Source organism: Macrosteles quadrilineatus, unplaced genomic scaffold (genome assembly GCF_028750875.1).
Source record: "Macrosteles quadrilineatus isolate MER2022 unplaced genomic scaffold, UCM_ALF_1.0 Scaffold_83__1_contigs__length_474695, whole genome shotgun sequence".
Lineage (NCBI taxonomy): Eukaryota > Metazoa > Arthropoda > Insecta > Hemiptera > Cicadellidae > Macrosteles > Macrosteles quadrilineatus.
The window spans coordinates 210,893-229,011 of NW_026542676.1; the positions used below are offsets into that span (position 1 = coordinate 210,893).

Consider the following 18,119-nt stretch of genomic DNA (forward strand, 5'->3'; position numbering starts at 1 on the left):
GCCGGATGAATGTGTGGTTGGCGAGGACTACGTATCGGATCTGCGGAAGAGGATGGACGAGATACATGAGAAAGTTCGTCGCAACATATCTGGAGCAAGTGACAGGATGAAGGAGAGGTACGACGTGAAGGCCGAGAAAGGAGGGTTCACACCTGGTGATCTCGTGTGGCTACATAATCCCCGAAGGCGTCGTGGTTATTCACCTAAACTCCAGAACTCATGGGAAGGACCCTATGAAGTTATTTCCCGTTTAAATGACGTCATCTACAGGATTAAGAAACAACCAAATGGCAAACCAAAAATAGTTCATTTTAACAGGCTTGCACCCTACAAAGGAGATCACGGCCAACAAGTTCGGAACCTCTCAACCGAGCCAAGAGACGTCGTGCCTGAGAGACATGGAAATGAGGGACTGAGGTTGTTATACAAGGACCTCTTCACCTTGCCAGTGGAATATGCCTTGGCACACTGCGTAGCAGAAGACCTGAGAGCGTCGCGAGGTATAGCCACAGTCTTCAGGAAAAAGTTTGGAGGGATCGAAGATCTTGAGCGTCAGAGCCCCGCCATTGGCACAACCCTTCACCTGAAGCGTAATGGACAGCATTTGTTCTACCTCGTTACGAAGGAAACATCTAGCAAGAAGCCGTCCTACGAATCTTTGAAGAAAAGCCTGCAAGACCTGCGAGACAAGCTCCTTCGGATTGGAATCAAAAAGCTGGCTATTCCAAGGCTGGGATGTGGTTATGACGGATTGGAATGGAAGATTGTAAGAAATATGGTGCAGGAACTTTTCGAGGACACTGGCATCGACATTGTGGTCTGCGTATACAACCCATGGGGAACCCCCGGTGGACCAGAAGATCGCAAGCTTCAGGGGAAATCTGTTCTGGGACAGAACAGTCTTAAGGAGGGGGTAGTGTTACAAGTCAGGAGCCCCGCGCAACAATAGCCAGGCGCCGTCTCAAAAGGGTTGTTTGTTTACACGGGTTTCTCCTAGCGCACCACTGATAGACAATAGACCCATGTCAACGTACTACCTCAATAGGGGCCCTAGAACCTTCTACACTTCTACGGCGTAACGCCTTTGTCTAGGCTACCAGGGGTCTCCAGAATGTTCCACGGTAAATTTATATAAGGGACCGTCTTCCGGCACACGGCAGTTGAGTGAGTTGATCCTTCCGAGAATCGTCGCGGCAAGCGCCCGTCGGTGTTAGTGACCAGTGCTAGTGCTAGTGGCAGTGACAGTGTAGTGACAGTGAGAGTAACAGTGTAGTGACTCTAGTGACAGTGTAGTGACAGTGTTGTAACAGAAGTGATAAATCCTGTAGAGGCTAGCTGTAAGTAGAAACATTGTAAATTAGAATAGGCTTTAGCTAGGTTTAGATAGGGTTAGTTAGGTGTTAGGTAATTCTAATATCTGTAAATATAGAATAATTAGTGTAAATAAATAGTTATTATAAAATCGCCAAGTTTTATTTGTAAAGAACCTGCTAAGCCCGCAACAGTACAAAGTATAATCTTCTCAAAAGTGATTCGTTACAAATGTTTCCTAAAAAATAAAATTTTCTTATTTGTGTTCGTATCTTAGCATGTAGATTAATAAATGAGGTTCGAAGGTGACTTTTTCATCGAGCAGAACTCCTAAATATTTTATAGACTTTACTTTTTCTAACGGCTGGCATTTACACAGTTGTGGACTGCAATTTGAGGAGTGAACAATTAAAGGAGCTGGCAATTCGAATCCAGTTGAGTGGAAATTAACAAATTCGGTTTTGTTTACATTTCCCTGCATTCTATTGATCAAACACCAATTTCTTTAAAGTAAAAGATCCTCGTTTATTAAATTTTCCATCAACATAAAATCGCGCTTTGTGTGTAAAAAAGAGCAATGTCATCAGCAAAAGCAAAGATATTTCCGTTAAAAGGTAGATTTAATAAATCGTTGATGAACACTAAAAATAAGATACCTGAAGTCGTTGACCCTTCGGGTGATTTACCATGTCAAAAGCTTTGTTAAATCATTAAATAGATCTGTTGTTTTCAGTTTTGAGTTTAATCCTTGGAAGATGTGATCGGTTACTGCCAACAAAGCACTTTCTGTTGATCTGCACTTAATAAAACCAAACTGCTTATTACTGAAAAAATGAGTTTTATTTAAAAATTTGTCAATTTTAATCATCATGAGCTTCTCGAGTACTGCAGAAAAAACTGAACGTAAGCTTATGGGTCTGAGATTTTTTAAATTAAAAGAATTATTATTTTAACTGGGTACAACTAAACTTAATTTGAGTGTCTCTGGAAAAATACCTTTGTCGAAACTCATATTAAATATGTATTCTAAAACGAGAGATATTTTGTCAATTACATGTTTAAATAAACTGACACTGATGAAAGCCAGTAGATTGTTTGTTTTTTAAATTACTAAAAACTGACTTTATTTCCTGCACTGTAGTTGGTTCTATAAAAAACGTTTGTGGACAGATGTACATAGGAGGAAGAATTGCTGCAGGGAAAGTGATTGGTTGTCCAGCCTGTATTGAGACAAGGTGGTTGTTTATTTCCTAAGCGATAAGGCGAGGCTCTGTTATCAGTGACCCATCGTTTAACTCAATCCTATCAATGTTCGTATCTTTTAAATTTCCAGTCAAGTTATTAATAATTTTCCTTTGTTGGGCAATATTACCATTACATTCTTCAAGTTTATTTGAATAATATAAGTTTTTGCTGTGTCAATGTACCCTTTTAACCCTTTCAGTGCTAGGCCAATAATTCGTATTTCGTAGGACTTTTTTGTTTGCCTTTCAATTCCATTACCTGTTGTTGAATTTTTACTGTAATGTATACGCTACCCAGTACCTCTGTATGGCCAATCACCGGAGAGTAGGTAGGCTAGATTTAATTTGGACTTATTATTCTTCAACACCAAGCTAACAGCTAAGATGAGGTTTGCTGTGATAACCTATCATTAGGTGATTTCCCTCAGATGTTAGGATGCTGCACAAATTACTCCAATGCATGGTAATAACAAATTATAATTTAATTCTTCTAAATAAACGAAAATCCTTTATAATCTTCCTTATAAATGATATCTAATATTACTATATCAGTAATTAAATGGCAACAGTCTTACTTGGTAAAATTCCTACGTTTTGACTGGCTTAAATAGGCTGTGATTCCCAGTTCCTACGGACTATGACTGTTTCAAGTACAGTAGGCCTAATGCTTGAACTCGTCTGTAACAATTTCAAAAGAAATAATAACAGGTAAACTAAAGTAATACTAGTTTCACATAATTGAGGCAAACATAATTAATTTAAGGTGATTTTACAATTTATAAAATATTCTCAGAACATGTGCTTTTTCAAACCAAATGTAGCATGAAAGTTGAGTATTTAATATTTGACATTTACAAAGTTATTAACTGACAGACAATCAAAAGAATATATATAATCATAGGTAAAAACATGGCAAACAAGATTATTTACGATACAATACCACATAAATCAATTTTCTTATTTTTAAAATGTTTTCTACTTACATTTTCACGAGTTTGTACAATTTTTAAGGGAATCAGCCAACTAAGAAAGATTTGAAGAAACAGCTCATTACAATAATTTATTTTTGTAAAAAAATACAACCGACTTCAAACGCTCTAAAAAGAATGAAATAATTTCAATAAAGTAAACTTTTGTATTAGGCAAGCTCACGTATTTTAAGTCGGCGCGGCTCTATGATGATTTTTGATACAAAATTGAACGAGGGTGTCCATATTGCAGGTGACTATCTATAACTAAAGGTGTTAATCTGCATGTCTTTTTCATAGTTATGCGTTAAGTGTTATTTTATTACCGTAATCAGAGATCGGCATTATAGTGGTATTAACGAGTATCTTTAAAAAGCGTATAACGCATTTAAATGTTTCTTAATTGGAAAAGTAACGTTTTAATACTAAACTAGCTTCTTTTCCCTATCATAACTAAATGATTTTCCTATTCATATAGAACATTTGTGTGTGTTATTTTCATAATGCATTTATTCTGAAGTAGGCCTAAACATAAAATACAAGAAGATATTTCCTTTAATATATAAACAAAACAGTTCAGTATGTTTTTTTTTATATATTTATGTTATCCAGCTACAGTTTATTAATTTTCAAAATACACATACAATATTTAGTTTCAATTATATTTGCAGTTTGAGCCGCGCCGACTTGAAATACGTGAGCTTGCCTAATACAAAAGTTTACTTTATTGAAATTATTTCATTCTTTTTAGAGCGTTTGAAGTCGGTTGTATTTTTTTACAAAAATAAATTATTTCATGATTTTTAGTGACTGTATAATTTTTTATATATTAATTACTTGAGGATTTTTGATAAGCAAAACTGTTTGACACAATCAAAAGTTCCACGGAACAATAATTATTTTAAAATTGCTTGAGTCACCTGTTCAGGTTACATAATCAATGGGTATGAAAATAAACATTTTTAGATATTCCTTAAGAAGGAAAGAGTTGTCCATTACGTTAGGCCTAATGAAAAACTAATTGTCTTTTCTAGATACATTGACATGTCAGACATCATCGTTTCCTGCAATCGGTGTACTTCTACATTATAAAAAGAAATACAGTAACGTCTCAAGCCTTTTGGAATGAAAGTTATTCCTCAGCTACCAGCACTAAAAAATCTCTCAAAATTGGAAAATTGGTCGTTAACACGTATAGTACCTTTGGAAAATATTATATAAAAGATTGGTTCAGCTGAAAGTGGTGTAAGTCATGTAGGGGATTTTGTTTGCTCAAGATATAGCCTAGTCGAAATTGCAAATCATCTTCCTCTAGGACTTTCCGAAGCAGGCATAATAGTATTGATATGATATAGTAACTGGGTAGAGAATATTAATAAACATTCCACATCTGCAAATGAAATATGTATATGAAAGATTGGTTCAGCTAAAAGTGGTGCAAGCCATGTAGGTGGTTTTGTTTGATCAAGATATAGCCTAGTCGAAATTGCAAATCATCTTCCTCTAGGACTTTCCGAAGCAGGCATAATAGTATTGATATGATATAGTAACTGGGTAGAGAATACCAATAAACATTCCACATCTGAAAATGCATGTTTAGTAATTAAAATATTTATCACTTTTAAGACAATTGACGATTATGCACTGTCACACTTCTTAGGTCGTGTAAGGAATAATTGCATTTAATTTATATTTAGACCTGTTTTACGAATGCTTTGGTTTTCACAATACACCTTTATTTGTCAATATCATGCTATTCACTGAAACATATATGTTTTTGTAAGCCAGAATATTCAATACTAATAACAGAATTACTGTATACACAAATCAGGTCAAACGTTAAAATACATTTTTTATAGTAACCAAAACAAAATGCATTTTTCTCAATGTAATTCAAAGGCTCCATGGCAAGAAATAGTTTATTGATCAGTATGAAGCAACTGTTTTATGAAGAATTGTCTGTGGCTTCATTTAAATGGTTTCAACTAACAGCTGTAGGAATGTTATTATTATTTATTGCCTTCTCTGCACAAATGTAAACAATCTGCACAAATGTAAACAAAACAAATGTTGAATATTTAAGGTTTTCAGAATATTTCACCGAAACAAATATTATACTTAAACATAATATATAAGGTACCAAATAGAAATCCTCCTGGTTATTTTGGTGGTGGAACCACACTGATCGGTAAAAAAATCACAGAGAAATTGGTGAACATACATAGAAAAAAAAAACATCGCCACAAACAAATTGAGAACCTCCTCCTTTGTTGGTAGTGGGGAAGTCGGTTAAAAATGACTTTAGTTAATTAACAGCTGTTCTCCAGTTCTGCCAACAAGGTGAAGTGTTAGAACAGTCAAACTAGTTAGCCATTGATCATGATATTATATGTACATTATATATTCTGTGAATTAAAATAATTTAAATTTAATTAACATTTCCCTTACATCAGTATAAATGTTGACACTATTTTATTAATTAGGTTAATTTTTGAATAATAAGACAATAAGAAAATATATAACAAAGATAAATCCCGGTATTTGTAGTAAACATTAAATAAAACTTAGTTTTTGTTGTAATTTTCCTGGTTTTCCTATACATTTTTATGTTCTGATAGCATTGTTTGAAACCAAAATCTCATAAAATCAAAAGACATATTATAGTTTATTAATTAAGTAATTTCTTTACTTAGGTTTCCAAATAAATTCAGAAAATAGTCAGATTGGAATTTTGCCGCCGAAATGAGTCTAGCGCGGCCGACGCTAGTATCGCCTGCATGGCGGCAGCACTACTCTATCTCATTCGGTTAACTGACTTGGCCGCGCGTTTTCTAGATAGTCTACCTAGCTGCCAAATTTTGCAAGAAATGAGACATTAAAGGTAAAAAAATTGCTGCATCTAATACCACTGTACATATACATGTAGCTTTTCTCACACTCAGTGGTATCTTGACTCAATATACTGTATAACTAAAATTATTGAAATCTAATTGACTTGACTATAGTGCTGCAATATGATACTTTCCATGCACAGGCCTGAGACCCATGAGGACAGGAAAATGTGAGGTAAAAAGGTAAAATAATCCTTGAATTTAACTGGTTCTATTAATATTTCATAGGTACGGTAAATTTTTTTACTAATAGAGTTTTAATAATCTAAATGGCATTTTTATTAAGTACGATAGCCTAACTAACAGAAGAACTGTGTACAGTTTTCAATGGAAACCTAAATACAGAGTGTCTATATAACTCTTAGGTTTTCCATATACATATCTTAACAGATTGGAAATATGAAGTTAATTTCTCAATAACAAACACTTAAACTCAAGGCCTACCAATAGGCTACAAGGCCTACCAATTGTAAATTTTTAGTCATTATTTTGTTGGCAACGCTGTGGCATATAAAATTTGAAAATATCTAGAGTTGCAATGAGCCAGAAAATGGTGCTATGGCGACGGGTGCTAGTAAATGGGGAGTTCTTTTATAGACAACCTTTACTCATAATAATTTCTTATTAATCACAAAGAAATAATTAAAATGAAATTTAAAAATACCTCTTCATCAATCTGGGTATGGCTTGCTGCAGCCACTTCTTGACTGAATTCTTCATGTCCTCAGTCGATGCTTCTCGAAGCTTTCTCCTGACAGCATCTACAAATCAGAAAAAGGTATAGATCAGAAATCGCTTCACTAACTTAAATTGTAATAAATTTTGGAAATGATTAATTAAATTAATAACACCCATCAAAGTGTACTAAACATACAAAAAATGAGTAAAGTACCAGAGCAGAAATACTCCTGAAGCAGCAAACCTGCAGACTAAGGGTGATATCAATTTGTCTTAAATTGGATTTTTGCAAAACTATTTCCATAAAGCATATTTTCCCAATTTAAGTAATGTTGAAGATCTAACTTATACCATAGATAAAAGGAGTATAGACACAGATACCCCACGCAATGCTAATATGTGTTAAACATTTTTCGCCCAAAAACCGACTAGATCCTAGGCGGCGCTAGTCTCGAAACCGACTAAGCGCGGTTGCCATGTCGTGCAACTCAGTCGGTCGACCGGCCAACTCAGCCGGCTGGGAGAGATTCTCTCGCCTAGCACCCGTCACAGGCTATACGCTACAGGATACAGTGCACGAACACTTCACTCTGCGTCCTAGAGCTTAAATGAAATGACCATCATAGTTGTTCTCTTCATATCTAAATAATTTATAAAAATTTAGCCATTGTGTGATAATCATGAGATTATTAACGGAATTATGTTACGCTTACAATTAATAATTTAACATTGTAGCTTATATGCTTTAGAAAATATGCAGAATAATTACTTTAAATAACAAGTTATAGGAAATGTTATATATTTATGAACTGGAATGTCCTGTGGAAATCAAAATTAGCATCTACTCAAATTATGTAAATTTACCGTTAAATTTGCAGTATAGTTAAAGCTATACACCAAATTACATTAAGGGTGGTAATTTGTGTTACAGCTGACATTACTAGTGCACATGCCAAATAGAATTTGGTAAAAGTACTGAAAAACAAACATTGCTAACTTCTTAAAAATGTATTAGGATTTTCTTGGTAGAAACGAGTGTTTGATCGCCACACAATAGTCTTGCCGACAAGCCCCAACTCTTACCCTTAGACAAAAAATATGTTTATTGGCACGACCACCGCCGCGCTGCTGTACACTTTCTTCGTCAGTTGTGCCATTCAGTAATTCAGTTAACGTCGACATGGAGAGAACGACTACGACAGTTTGTAGTTACAGAAAGTGCAAGAATTCGTATAAGAAGAAAAAGGACTTACGAATGTTCATATCTCCTAAACACCTCTCTCAAGAGTGGGTAAGGAGTTGCGGTAAGTAAATTATTTTAGCCAAATAAATAATTAAGCAAATCATAGTTTGGATATAGTTTACGAACTCAAAGCATAATTATTGGGTATCAATTTTCTTTGTCCTACATGTTCTTTTCTTTTTGATACCTTCTGTATTTGGTTTTATGTTTTAATTATTATAGTTTAAAGGCTATTTCGTAATATCAATAGTTTTGTATTTAAAATACTTCTATTGATATTATCCGTAAACATGTTTGAGTGAATGTAATAAGGGATTTATCTACTTTCAATTAAGATAGTATAGTTTGTATATAGGTAATTAATGTTATTTTCATCACTGCGAAAACACTCACCGCAATAAGTCGCTTTCAAGACTAGTAATGAAAACCACTATTGTTGTGTATATCCAACAGCTTAACCTAATATTACATGTTGGGTGTTATAATATTGTATGCTTAGTTAAATATATGCATTTTGCTTTCAAACGTAAACTGCTCTGTGTTTGTCATCCATCCCTACCCTCCAAGTAGGGTCCTAACACTCCCTCCTAACCTGGTGACAGAGCTATTGCAGTTGTTTATTATCTTTGGTATGAATGAAGACGCATGAAGGGACACCCTTATGTAGGTGGGCATGAATGATGAAAGCGAAAGCGTATAGTATAGTGGTGAGGCTAGTGACTCAAGGTCAGGTGAAATTACAATACAATTAATCTATTTTATTTAGCAAAGTACAGTAGTCGCAGCCAGCCTGGGCGCGCGGCCGCGCCATGGCGGGGGGTGTAGAGGGGTGTTTATTGCTCATTTCCAAAAAACATCTGGCCAACACGGCTCTTTGGGGTTGTTCAGCGCCTCAGCGCTGTCTCGTGGCTTTGGCGTAAGGGACGGCTTAGTACACAAGGGTCAGCGCGCCCAGACAAACCACTGTATATCCCTGGACACCCGGTCAGTCACCCCCACACGCACGCACACTCGCCCTTATGAGCTGAGAGGTGCGAGAACGAGACCGCCGTTGGAAAATGTCCAATAGTAGTTCTTCATCGGTTCTTTTATATACGAACTATAATCAAACTATAATTTTCAAATTTGTAATTTTTATCCATACAGTTCATAAATCTAAATTCTACTTAAAATTACATATAAAAAAAACTAGACCAAACCATGCACGATTTCTTTAAGCAAGTTTTCAATAAACATTTGTGTACCTTTGGTTGTTAGCATTATTTTTTAAATTATTTTATAGCTACTATTGTCTATACCCTAAATATTAAATATTAACAAATTTATCTTATAACAATACCTATGGTACATTCTATCACTTTTCTATTGTTCCCACGTGAATATTTGTTGTATTTATTGTTTTTTATATCAATGTTGAATCTACTTTAAAAAGCGTGACTGTTGTTGTCTATATAAAAATATATGTTGTTGTTCTGATGAAACAATCGACTGTTGGCGAACGGATGAATGGTTTGGCAACACATAAAGGAGAGACGTGCATAGATTTTTTTATAGGTGAAAAAGGAAAACAAGTTCACAATAGCAGGAGAAAGTGTATAAACTAAAATAGTTTTATTCAAAAAAAAATCGCCAACAAATTTAGATTGCTTATTACAGTGTAACAATAAATATAATCAGTAAATAAACAATAATATAATAATAACTTTCATATTTAATTTACACTCTGGATGTTAGCACGTATTAGTGGTCATTCGATTATAGCTTTAATATTTTTTTTGCTATATCTATTGTTCCAATATTGTATTTATTTTCAGGAAATATAAATCTTATCGGACTGTCACCTTCTAGATTGTATAAAAACAAAAAAATATGTGAGGAACATTTTCGAAAAGAAGACATTTTACCTAGTGATAGATTAGTGAGGAACGCAATTCCATTGCAGTACTCTGCTTCAGAATGCTCAACGCCATCATGTGCAAATACAAGAGAAAACACTGGTGCCAGTGTTAAAGAACCAAATGAATCAGTCAATCGAATAGTACACTGAGGGAAAATGCAGACGTATGAGATTCGGAGGGCAATCGAGCCACGTGCTTCACCTGATGTTAGCACATCTTCTTCCAAATTTACAGTGCAGCAATCTCCATCCGTAAGAAACTGGATTGATCAGGCGTCGCCAACTGATCGGCCGGATCGCACCAGATTGGTACGGCTAAAGAGAAGTCTATTTTCAAATTTGACTCCGACTCGAAAATTTGAAAGTAAATATAAACAATGTAGACGTAAGTTAGCTTCAAAAACATCGGAACTATCTAGATTTAAAAAAAGATTTATTGATTCAAGAAAAAGAACATGGCTATTGAAAACTATTATATCAGTTTACTTAGGTTTTTTTTAAACCCTAGGTGTGGAATCTTTTTTTTATTGGTTTTTTTTGCTCCCCGAAGTTGGAGGGGGGTGTAATGGGTCAAAATATTGAGGGGTTAAGTTTTTTATATTTATTATTTAATTATCAGTGGGCCTATTCCTTACCAGGGGCCTATTCCTCCATAGGACTCTGCAACTCTTCACTCTGCACTTTGCACTTTGCACTTTTCCGCAGAGTGTAGAGTCCAGCTGTTCCTCCAATAATTGTTGCTACTCTTCAAATCACTGCTGTTGTTTGCAGAGTTGCAGAGTAAACATAACCTCAAAGTTAAAGTTGCAATATAGAACAAACTTACACTTAAAACTTACTTATAAGTTACAATAAAAGTAATTATGAGTTGCAAGCGGAAAGAAACTTTATCCAAAAAGTTGGCTGTGCTAGAAGTAATTCGAAATGAAAAAAAATTATTGTTTGGAGCTTTTTCTGCTCATGTTTCGCACAAAATGAAGGAAGATGGCTGGCAAAAAGTGTTGGAGGTGGCAAAAGCTAATGGGCTAGTCTCTGATAACCGAGACTGGACATTTGTGCGGGACAAGTTGTTCAGTGTATGGAAAAGTCGAACCTTGGTAAGTAAAATATAAATATTTTACCTCATGTTAAATTTTTATTATAGGTTTATTTTTTTTATTTATATTATTATATTTTTATAAGGCCAATTCTTATTATAGCCTACTTCTAATTTTAACTGTTGTTAATTTATATAGGCCTATATTTTAAATATATATTTTTTGCTGCAGAACCAGCCTATTAGGGGTGACTTGCATAGGTAATTTTAATACAAGATTATTAATTTTATTTTAGGCAAAGAAAGACAATGCACGCACCACTGGTTCGGGAGGCGGTAAAGATAAAATATTGGATGAGGTTGACAATATCATATTGGATATTATAGAACCAGACTCTCCTGCCGTACAAGGGATTGGAGGTCCGGAAAGCCAGTTTGACAGACAGGATGACGCAAACGTTTCTTCGGAAGACGAAGTATTTACATTTGCTAATGTATTACGTACTAGTACGCCTAAAGAAGAATTGAGATTGAGAAATGAGATGCCTTCCTGCAGTAATGAGGTTCCTGCTGCAAAAAGAAGGAAGTCAAACACCAGCGCTTCAATTAATAGGCCTACTAGTGCTGCTAATTTAAAAGAAGAAAAAGACAGCTTGAAGGTGCAACTGCTCAAGTCACAGCTGTACCTCAACAAATTAAATGCTCTAAAGCTCGAACGAGAACTAGGTTTGAAGCCCTCAGAGTATACCGCAGAACTTGCACAACAGGGAGCTGCGCAAGGTATTTTGCAATTCAAACTTAGTGACTCAAATGATGAAGTTCAAATAATGGGCGAGTGTGGCATTCTCAACGACCAAGACTGTGTTGTTATGCTTGAAGATTAGAACAACAATTTGTATGAACAGTAACAAATTTATAATTCACACATTCATATGTAACTTTCATTTATTTGTAATAATTAAACAGTTTCATCTAACAATGTTGCTAATTATTTCCTTCATATCTTAATATAAATTTACTCAAAGAATTGTAGCAGTCTCTGGAGCCTTGCTTGAGCTGCATCACCAGCAGCAATTGGATCTGCAGTTGGCAACATTATGCAGTACACAGCAAACTAACACAATTTCTGCTGCATGTCTGGGGGATACACGTAAGTGGTTAAGGCAAGGAAATCTTTCTTTCATAATACCAAAAGTATTTTCAACCATTCTCCTTGTAGCCTTATGGGCACGATTGAATTTTCTTTCCCTCAAATTTTCAATATTTCCATTAAGTGGAGCCATAAGCAATTCCTTCATGCCATATGCACTGTCTCCTAAAATGACTGCATCAGGGAACGGTCTCCAACCATTTTCAAAACTCCTGTAAACAGCCGAGTTCCGAAACACTCGAGAATCATGTATACTTCCAGGCCAGTTTGGGTTTACAGCAAAAACTTCGTACTTAGGCCCGGAAATCATCATTACATTTAAAGCGTGTTTGCCGTGTCTGTTAACGTACTGCTCCTCGTGTACTGAAGGAGCATCAATGGTTATCATAGTCCCATCCACACAGCCACAAACAGAAGGAAAACCTCCTTTTCTAAAAAACTTAACTGCTATGTCGTGTGTGTCTTCTGGCCAACACACAGTATTTTGAAACATTCTTCGAACTATAGCCTTGGTTACTTGCTTAATAGTTCTGCAAACACTGGACTTTGAAACACCATGCATACCTGCAGTTGCGTGGTACTGTGATCCTTTTCCAAGCCAACTCAGGCACAGAAGTAGTTTCTGTTCAGCATTCAACCTCTTACTGCGGTTAGTTGACGGTACAAGTAGATCACCAATTTTTATCAAAACAAACTCTGCTTGTGTTCGATTTAACCTAAAAGCTTCTTTGAATTGAAAGTCACCAACAACATTAAAGTTAGACCGTTCTTTGTAAACTCTTCTATTACCTTCGTCTTCACTTGAATCATCACTAGAATTTATAAGCTCTTGAATTACATCCATTATATAAGTCACTAATCACAGAATAATAATTAATTCAAGCATAAATACTATATGAATAAAAATATTTGAGCCAAAGTCTTTTGAAGAGTGGATTTTTTCTTTTCATAACATTTGTAGACTCTTCAATATTTTTAACTCTTCATTATTTTCAAGGTATATTGGTGGAACAAAACAAGACTGATTTGTTTAAAAACTCTGCATTTCCCACTCTGCACTTCACTCTGCCTCTGCAAAAAATAAAAATTATGGTGGAACAGGAATTCGTGTGAAGAGTGCAAAGTGCAGAGTGAAGAGTTGCAGAGTCCTATGGAGGAATAGGCCCCTGGTTGGTGATAGTGGTAAACCTATCATGGTAAGGTAAATAGGCTGTTTTAGGCCTATCCTAGGGTTGAGGTAGGGATAACCTCACTTTTGGCAAAATCACTAAAGACACTATTTTTGAGATTCACAAAAACAATACCTGCAGCATTGGATATTATGGCTCAGTTATGAAATTGTGACTTTGAATAATGTTATCTAATTTTTCCTGCGTTAATTTTTACATTTATCTATTACTAGCTGGCCCGACAGACGTTGTCCTGTCCTAAAGTGGTTTTATGTCAAATGCTCGTTCATTTTTAAGATGAGCTCGGGCTTACCTCCTCACAAGTTATGTCTAAAAAAAGGTGTAATTGTAATTTTACTAAGAAATTTAAATCCACAAAAAGGACTGGTTAATGGAACGAGATTAATGGTAAAAGAGATGAGTAATTAAGTCCTAAGTCTTGAAATTATTACTGGAAGTTCGGCTGGAAAACGAGTGTTACTGCCCCAATTAAGCTTAGAAGCATCAGAAGGAAATTTGTCCCTAAAATTCAAACGTCGACAGTTCCCATGTCGAATCGCTTTTGCCATTACTATTACAAAATTCAAGGACACACACTTGAAACGTTGGTCATTATCTGCCAGAGCCCTGCTTTCAGCATAGAGCATTGTACGTAGCAATGTCAAGATCTAAAAAAAATGAAGAACAACGAAACCTATAAGATTCATAAACTCTACTAGAAAAGCTGCCCATCAACTGGATGACATCAGCAAATCTTCAATACACCGTATATCGACATCTAGTGGCATCCCTATAAAAAGTATTAGTCTGTGGTGAATCGAGTAGCTACCGTGAAGAACAGTCAGTTTAAGTTTAAAATGCCAACGAAAAAAACTTTAATGGAAACCTGTTGTCCAGTATGCGCTAAAGTAGTCCAAGATGAAGACGGCATCCAATGCGAATCCATTTGTCATCGCTGGTTCCACATTATATGTATAGGAATGCCCAAAAGTTAATTTAACAAGTCTACTTATAACAGTGTCTTGACCTGGGCATGTTCCCGCGTTGACTGTACACCCCTGGCACCATCTGGGATAAAAAGCTATCATCATGCCAAGTTTCAGCCCAATCCGTCCAGTGGTTTATGCGTGATTGAACTTCAAACACAAACAAACAAACACACAAACTTTCACATTTATAATATTAGTAAGATAAGATTGATGTGGTGAAATTGATATAAGGGGTATGTGTGGACGATTCGTTTAATGATGTAGGTAAGGAAAAACCAACGTTATATGTGTACTGTGAATTTTATTGGATATTATCGGTTTATTTTAGGGAGTTTCTATTTAGACCTACTGGAAATTGTGTATATGTAGTATGAGTAATTGTATTGCGGTGATATTGATTATGGAAGAGGCAGGTATGCGATGGAATGTGATATCGTTGTCTAGGCCTATGCACTTCTCAATTGATAATAATTACTCCTTCTGCTGTAGGCTGCAATAAAATTTGTCTTTATACGTGTAAAATATCTGTTCTAAATTATACACAGTTTTAACTGACTACTCGATTCCCGTACGTAGGACGGGCTAACTCCTCGTTGTACTTAAGAAGCAAATACATTAATCCTAGTTATTAAAATAAATCAAACCACATTTAAAATTGTTGATGATCAAACTTACCAATTATAACTCACTTATATTGGACAAAAGAATTATTTTATTATGTCTTTACTTTGTGATTTTTTAAATATCAGGCTCTATTTAAGTAGGTTTTAATTGCAATGTTTGTAATTTTCAGGCCTTACAGATCTTGGAGAGCTTGGAAGATCTCGAATACCAGGGACCAAGATCCTGTTACTTATGGTCAGAGGTCTGATCCATAGATGGAAAATGTCATTTGCATATTGTTTTATAAATGACTCGACAAAATCAGAAATGATTACCCAGACTTTACAGATGTGTGTTGAGAAACTAATGGAAATAGGACTTGATGTCAAAAGTGTTGTGTGTGACCAGAGTTCCATCAACAGGGGGGCTGCAAAGAACATGGGTGTAACAAAAAACACACCATTTTTCAAATGCCAAAACAAAACCATTTTCTGGATTTATGATTTTCCACACATTCTGAAATCTATAAGAAATAATTTAATGAAGAAGAACAAACAAGGAGTATGTGTGGGGAAAATTGTCACTGTTGATGGTTCTACCATTTGGTCACATATAAATGACTTGTACGAACTCTACCAATCGTCTGTCACGGCTAGGGCAACAAAACTGACAGGTAATAGTATATTTCGTACCTAGGGCCGAAAATGAGGTTTTGCAGGCTCGAGATAGTTTTTAAGTTCGAGACGAAGTCGAGAACTTAAATCAATCGAGAGCTTCAAAACCATTTCGGTCCGTGGTACGAACGCTATTTTTCACCACACTATACCCTATTACCACTATTCACCACTATAATAATGCACACTACAACTTTAAGGTTATGTGAAGAAATAATTTGAGGAATCAGCAAAAATAAAAATAAATAGTTGCTAGGCAACGGTGACAATAACACAATTCTATTGAAATGCTATGGATTTTCATTGTGTATTTAAAATGCATTCATGTTTTAAGTAAGTAAGCGGACAGCTGATTTTGCGGCCCCGGCCTGTAAAAACCTGCTCGGTCCCCAAATTACGATGACAGCTGGCATGGCCAGCAAAACGTAACTTTCAGCCACCAATTAACGTATGTAATACAGCCAAAAACATCATAGTGTGGTGAAATAGTATATTTCGTACCTAGGGCCGAAAATGAGGTTTTGCCGGCTCGGGATAGTTTTTAAGTTCGAGACGAAGTCGAGAACTTAAATCGATCGAGAGCTGCAAAACCATTTCGGTCCGTGGTACGAACGCTATTTTTCACCACACTATACCCTATTACCACTATTCACCACTTTAATAATGCACACTGATAGTCAACACAACAACTACAACTTTAAGGTTATGTGAAGAAATAAAATTTGAGGAATCAGCAAAAATAAAAATAAACAGTTGCTAGGCAACGGTGACAATAACACAATTCTATTGCAATGCTATGGATTTTGATTGTATATTTAAAATGCATTCATGTTTTAAGTAAGTAAGCGGACAGCTGATTTTGCGGCCCCGGGCTGTAAAAACCTGCTCGGTCCCCAAATTACGATGACAGCTGGCATGGCCAGCAAAACGTAACTTTCAGCCACCAATTAACGTATGTAATACAGCTAAAAACATCATAGTGTGGTGAAAACACATTAACCCGAATAGTTTTGAGAAGATGAGCGTGAAGCTAGCAGCTCAGGTGTTTAGTCACTCTGTTAGCTCAGCCATGCTGACAGCTGTTGAGACTCAACAACTTCCTCCAAAAGCTGAACAGACAGCTGAGTTTTTGAAGCGTTTGAATGACCTGTTCGATGCAATGAACAGTAGAGCACAATTCCACCCTAACCCATACAAATGCTCACTGTCTGATTCTACCAACAGAGACCTAGCAAAATCGCTAGAAACAATTCAGGACGGTTTGAAATGGGTTGAGACGTGGAGTATGTTTCACGGCAAAAAGCGACCACCTTCATTTGATGGCATTGAGCATTCATTGAAAGCTACGCTCAGTTTGTGGAATGCTGTTAAAATTGAAGGTAATACAAGTCATTATGATCGATTGCATATATCATCTTATAAAACAATAAACACAGTATTTATTCCTTTAATGGTTTTGAATTTAACGTTTACTTAACCAAGTATTCTACATACCTGATATTTTGGAGCATCCTTACAATAGCGACAAATCCATAATACCTAAAGAAATTAAGTAGGGACTATATTAAAATAACCCTAATTACAAGTATCTAATAAAAAAAACTTGTGTACTTTTTAGATGAAATTGTTTTGATTTTAATTGTAGTCTGAGAATTCCAGGGCTATGTTAAACAATGGTTAAACCTATATTAAACTATGTTAAAACATTAAACCTTTAGGTCTAAGATAGCCCTTTGTATTTGAGAATGTCTACATTATCTACTGTCTATTTTTTTAGGTGTGAAGTACGTTTTAACGTCACGGCTCAACCAAGACCCGTTGGAAAATGAGTTTTCTATTGCACGCCAAAGAGGTGGTCACAATAGAAACCCCACAGCACGGCTCTTTCGGCAAGGCTTGAGACATCGGATGAAGTGTGCCCTTCTTCAACGACCTACTGGTATACAGTAGCTATGTTATATTTTGAATTAAGCGTTAAGCTAAACAAAGTTGTTAGAATGCATTGAAATATGATTGATGAAAGATTCAGAAACATTAATAAGCCTAAGTAAACCGAATGCTTATAATAGTAATACTTTACTATTCAACTTATTAGTTGACAGAATAATAACTAATGGATAGCCAATATCCAATAACTTAACTTTTTCTTCTTCATCACATATTTAACAACTAGCAGAGTACCCGTCCTTCGTACCCCTGTTGGGATATAGGTTTGAAAAGCTTCTATGTTCATTAAAATCTGAAATTTTTTAGCTATCATTAAACT

General features: G+C 35.5%; 1 protein-coding gene across 1 annotated transcript; it reads right to left on the bottom strand.

The window, feature by feature from the left end:
- Window positions 1–12,329: 12,329 nt before the first annotated feature.
- Window positions 12,330–16,576, bottom strand: LOC128982029 (putative nuclease HARBI1; the record flags this gene model as incomplete). The annotated part of the gene is made up of 3 exons (XM_054401068.1): window positions 12,330–13,273; window positions 13,471–13,489; window positions 16,520–16,576. Coding segments are annotated over 3 exons (1,020 nt in total), but the record flags the coding sequence as incomplete, so codon positions are not given.
- Window positions 16,577–18,119: the final 1,543 nt, after the last annotated feature.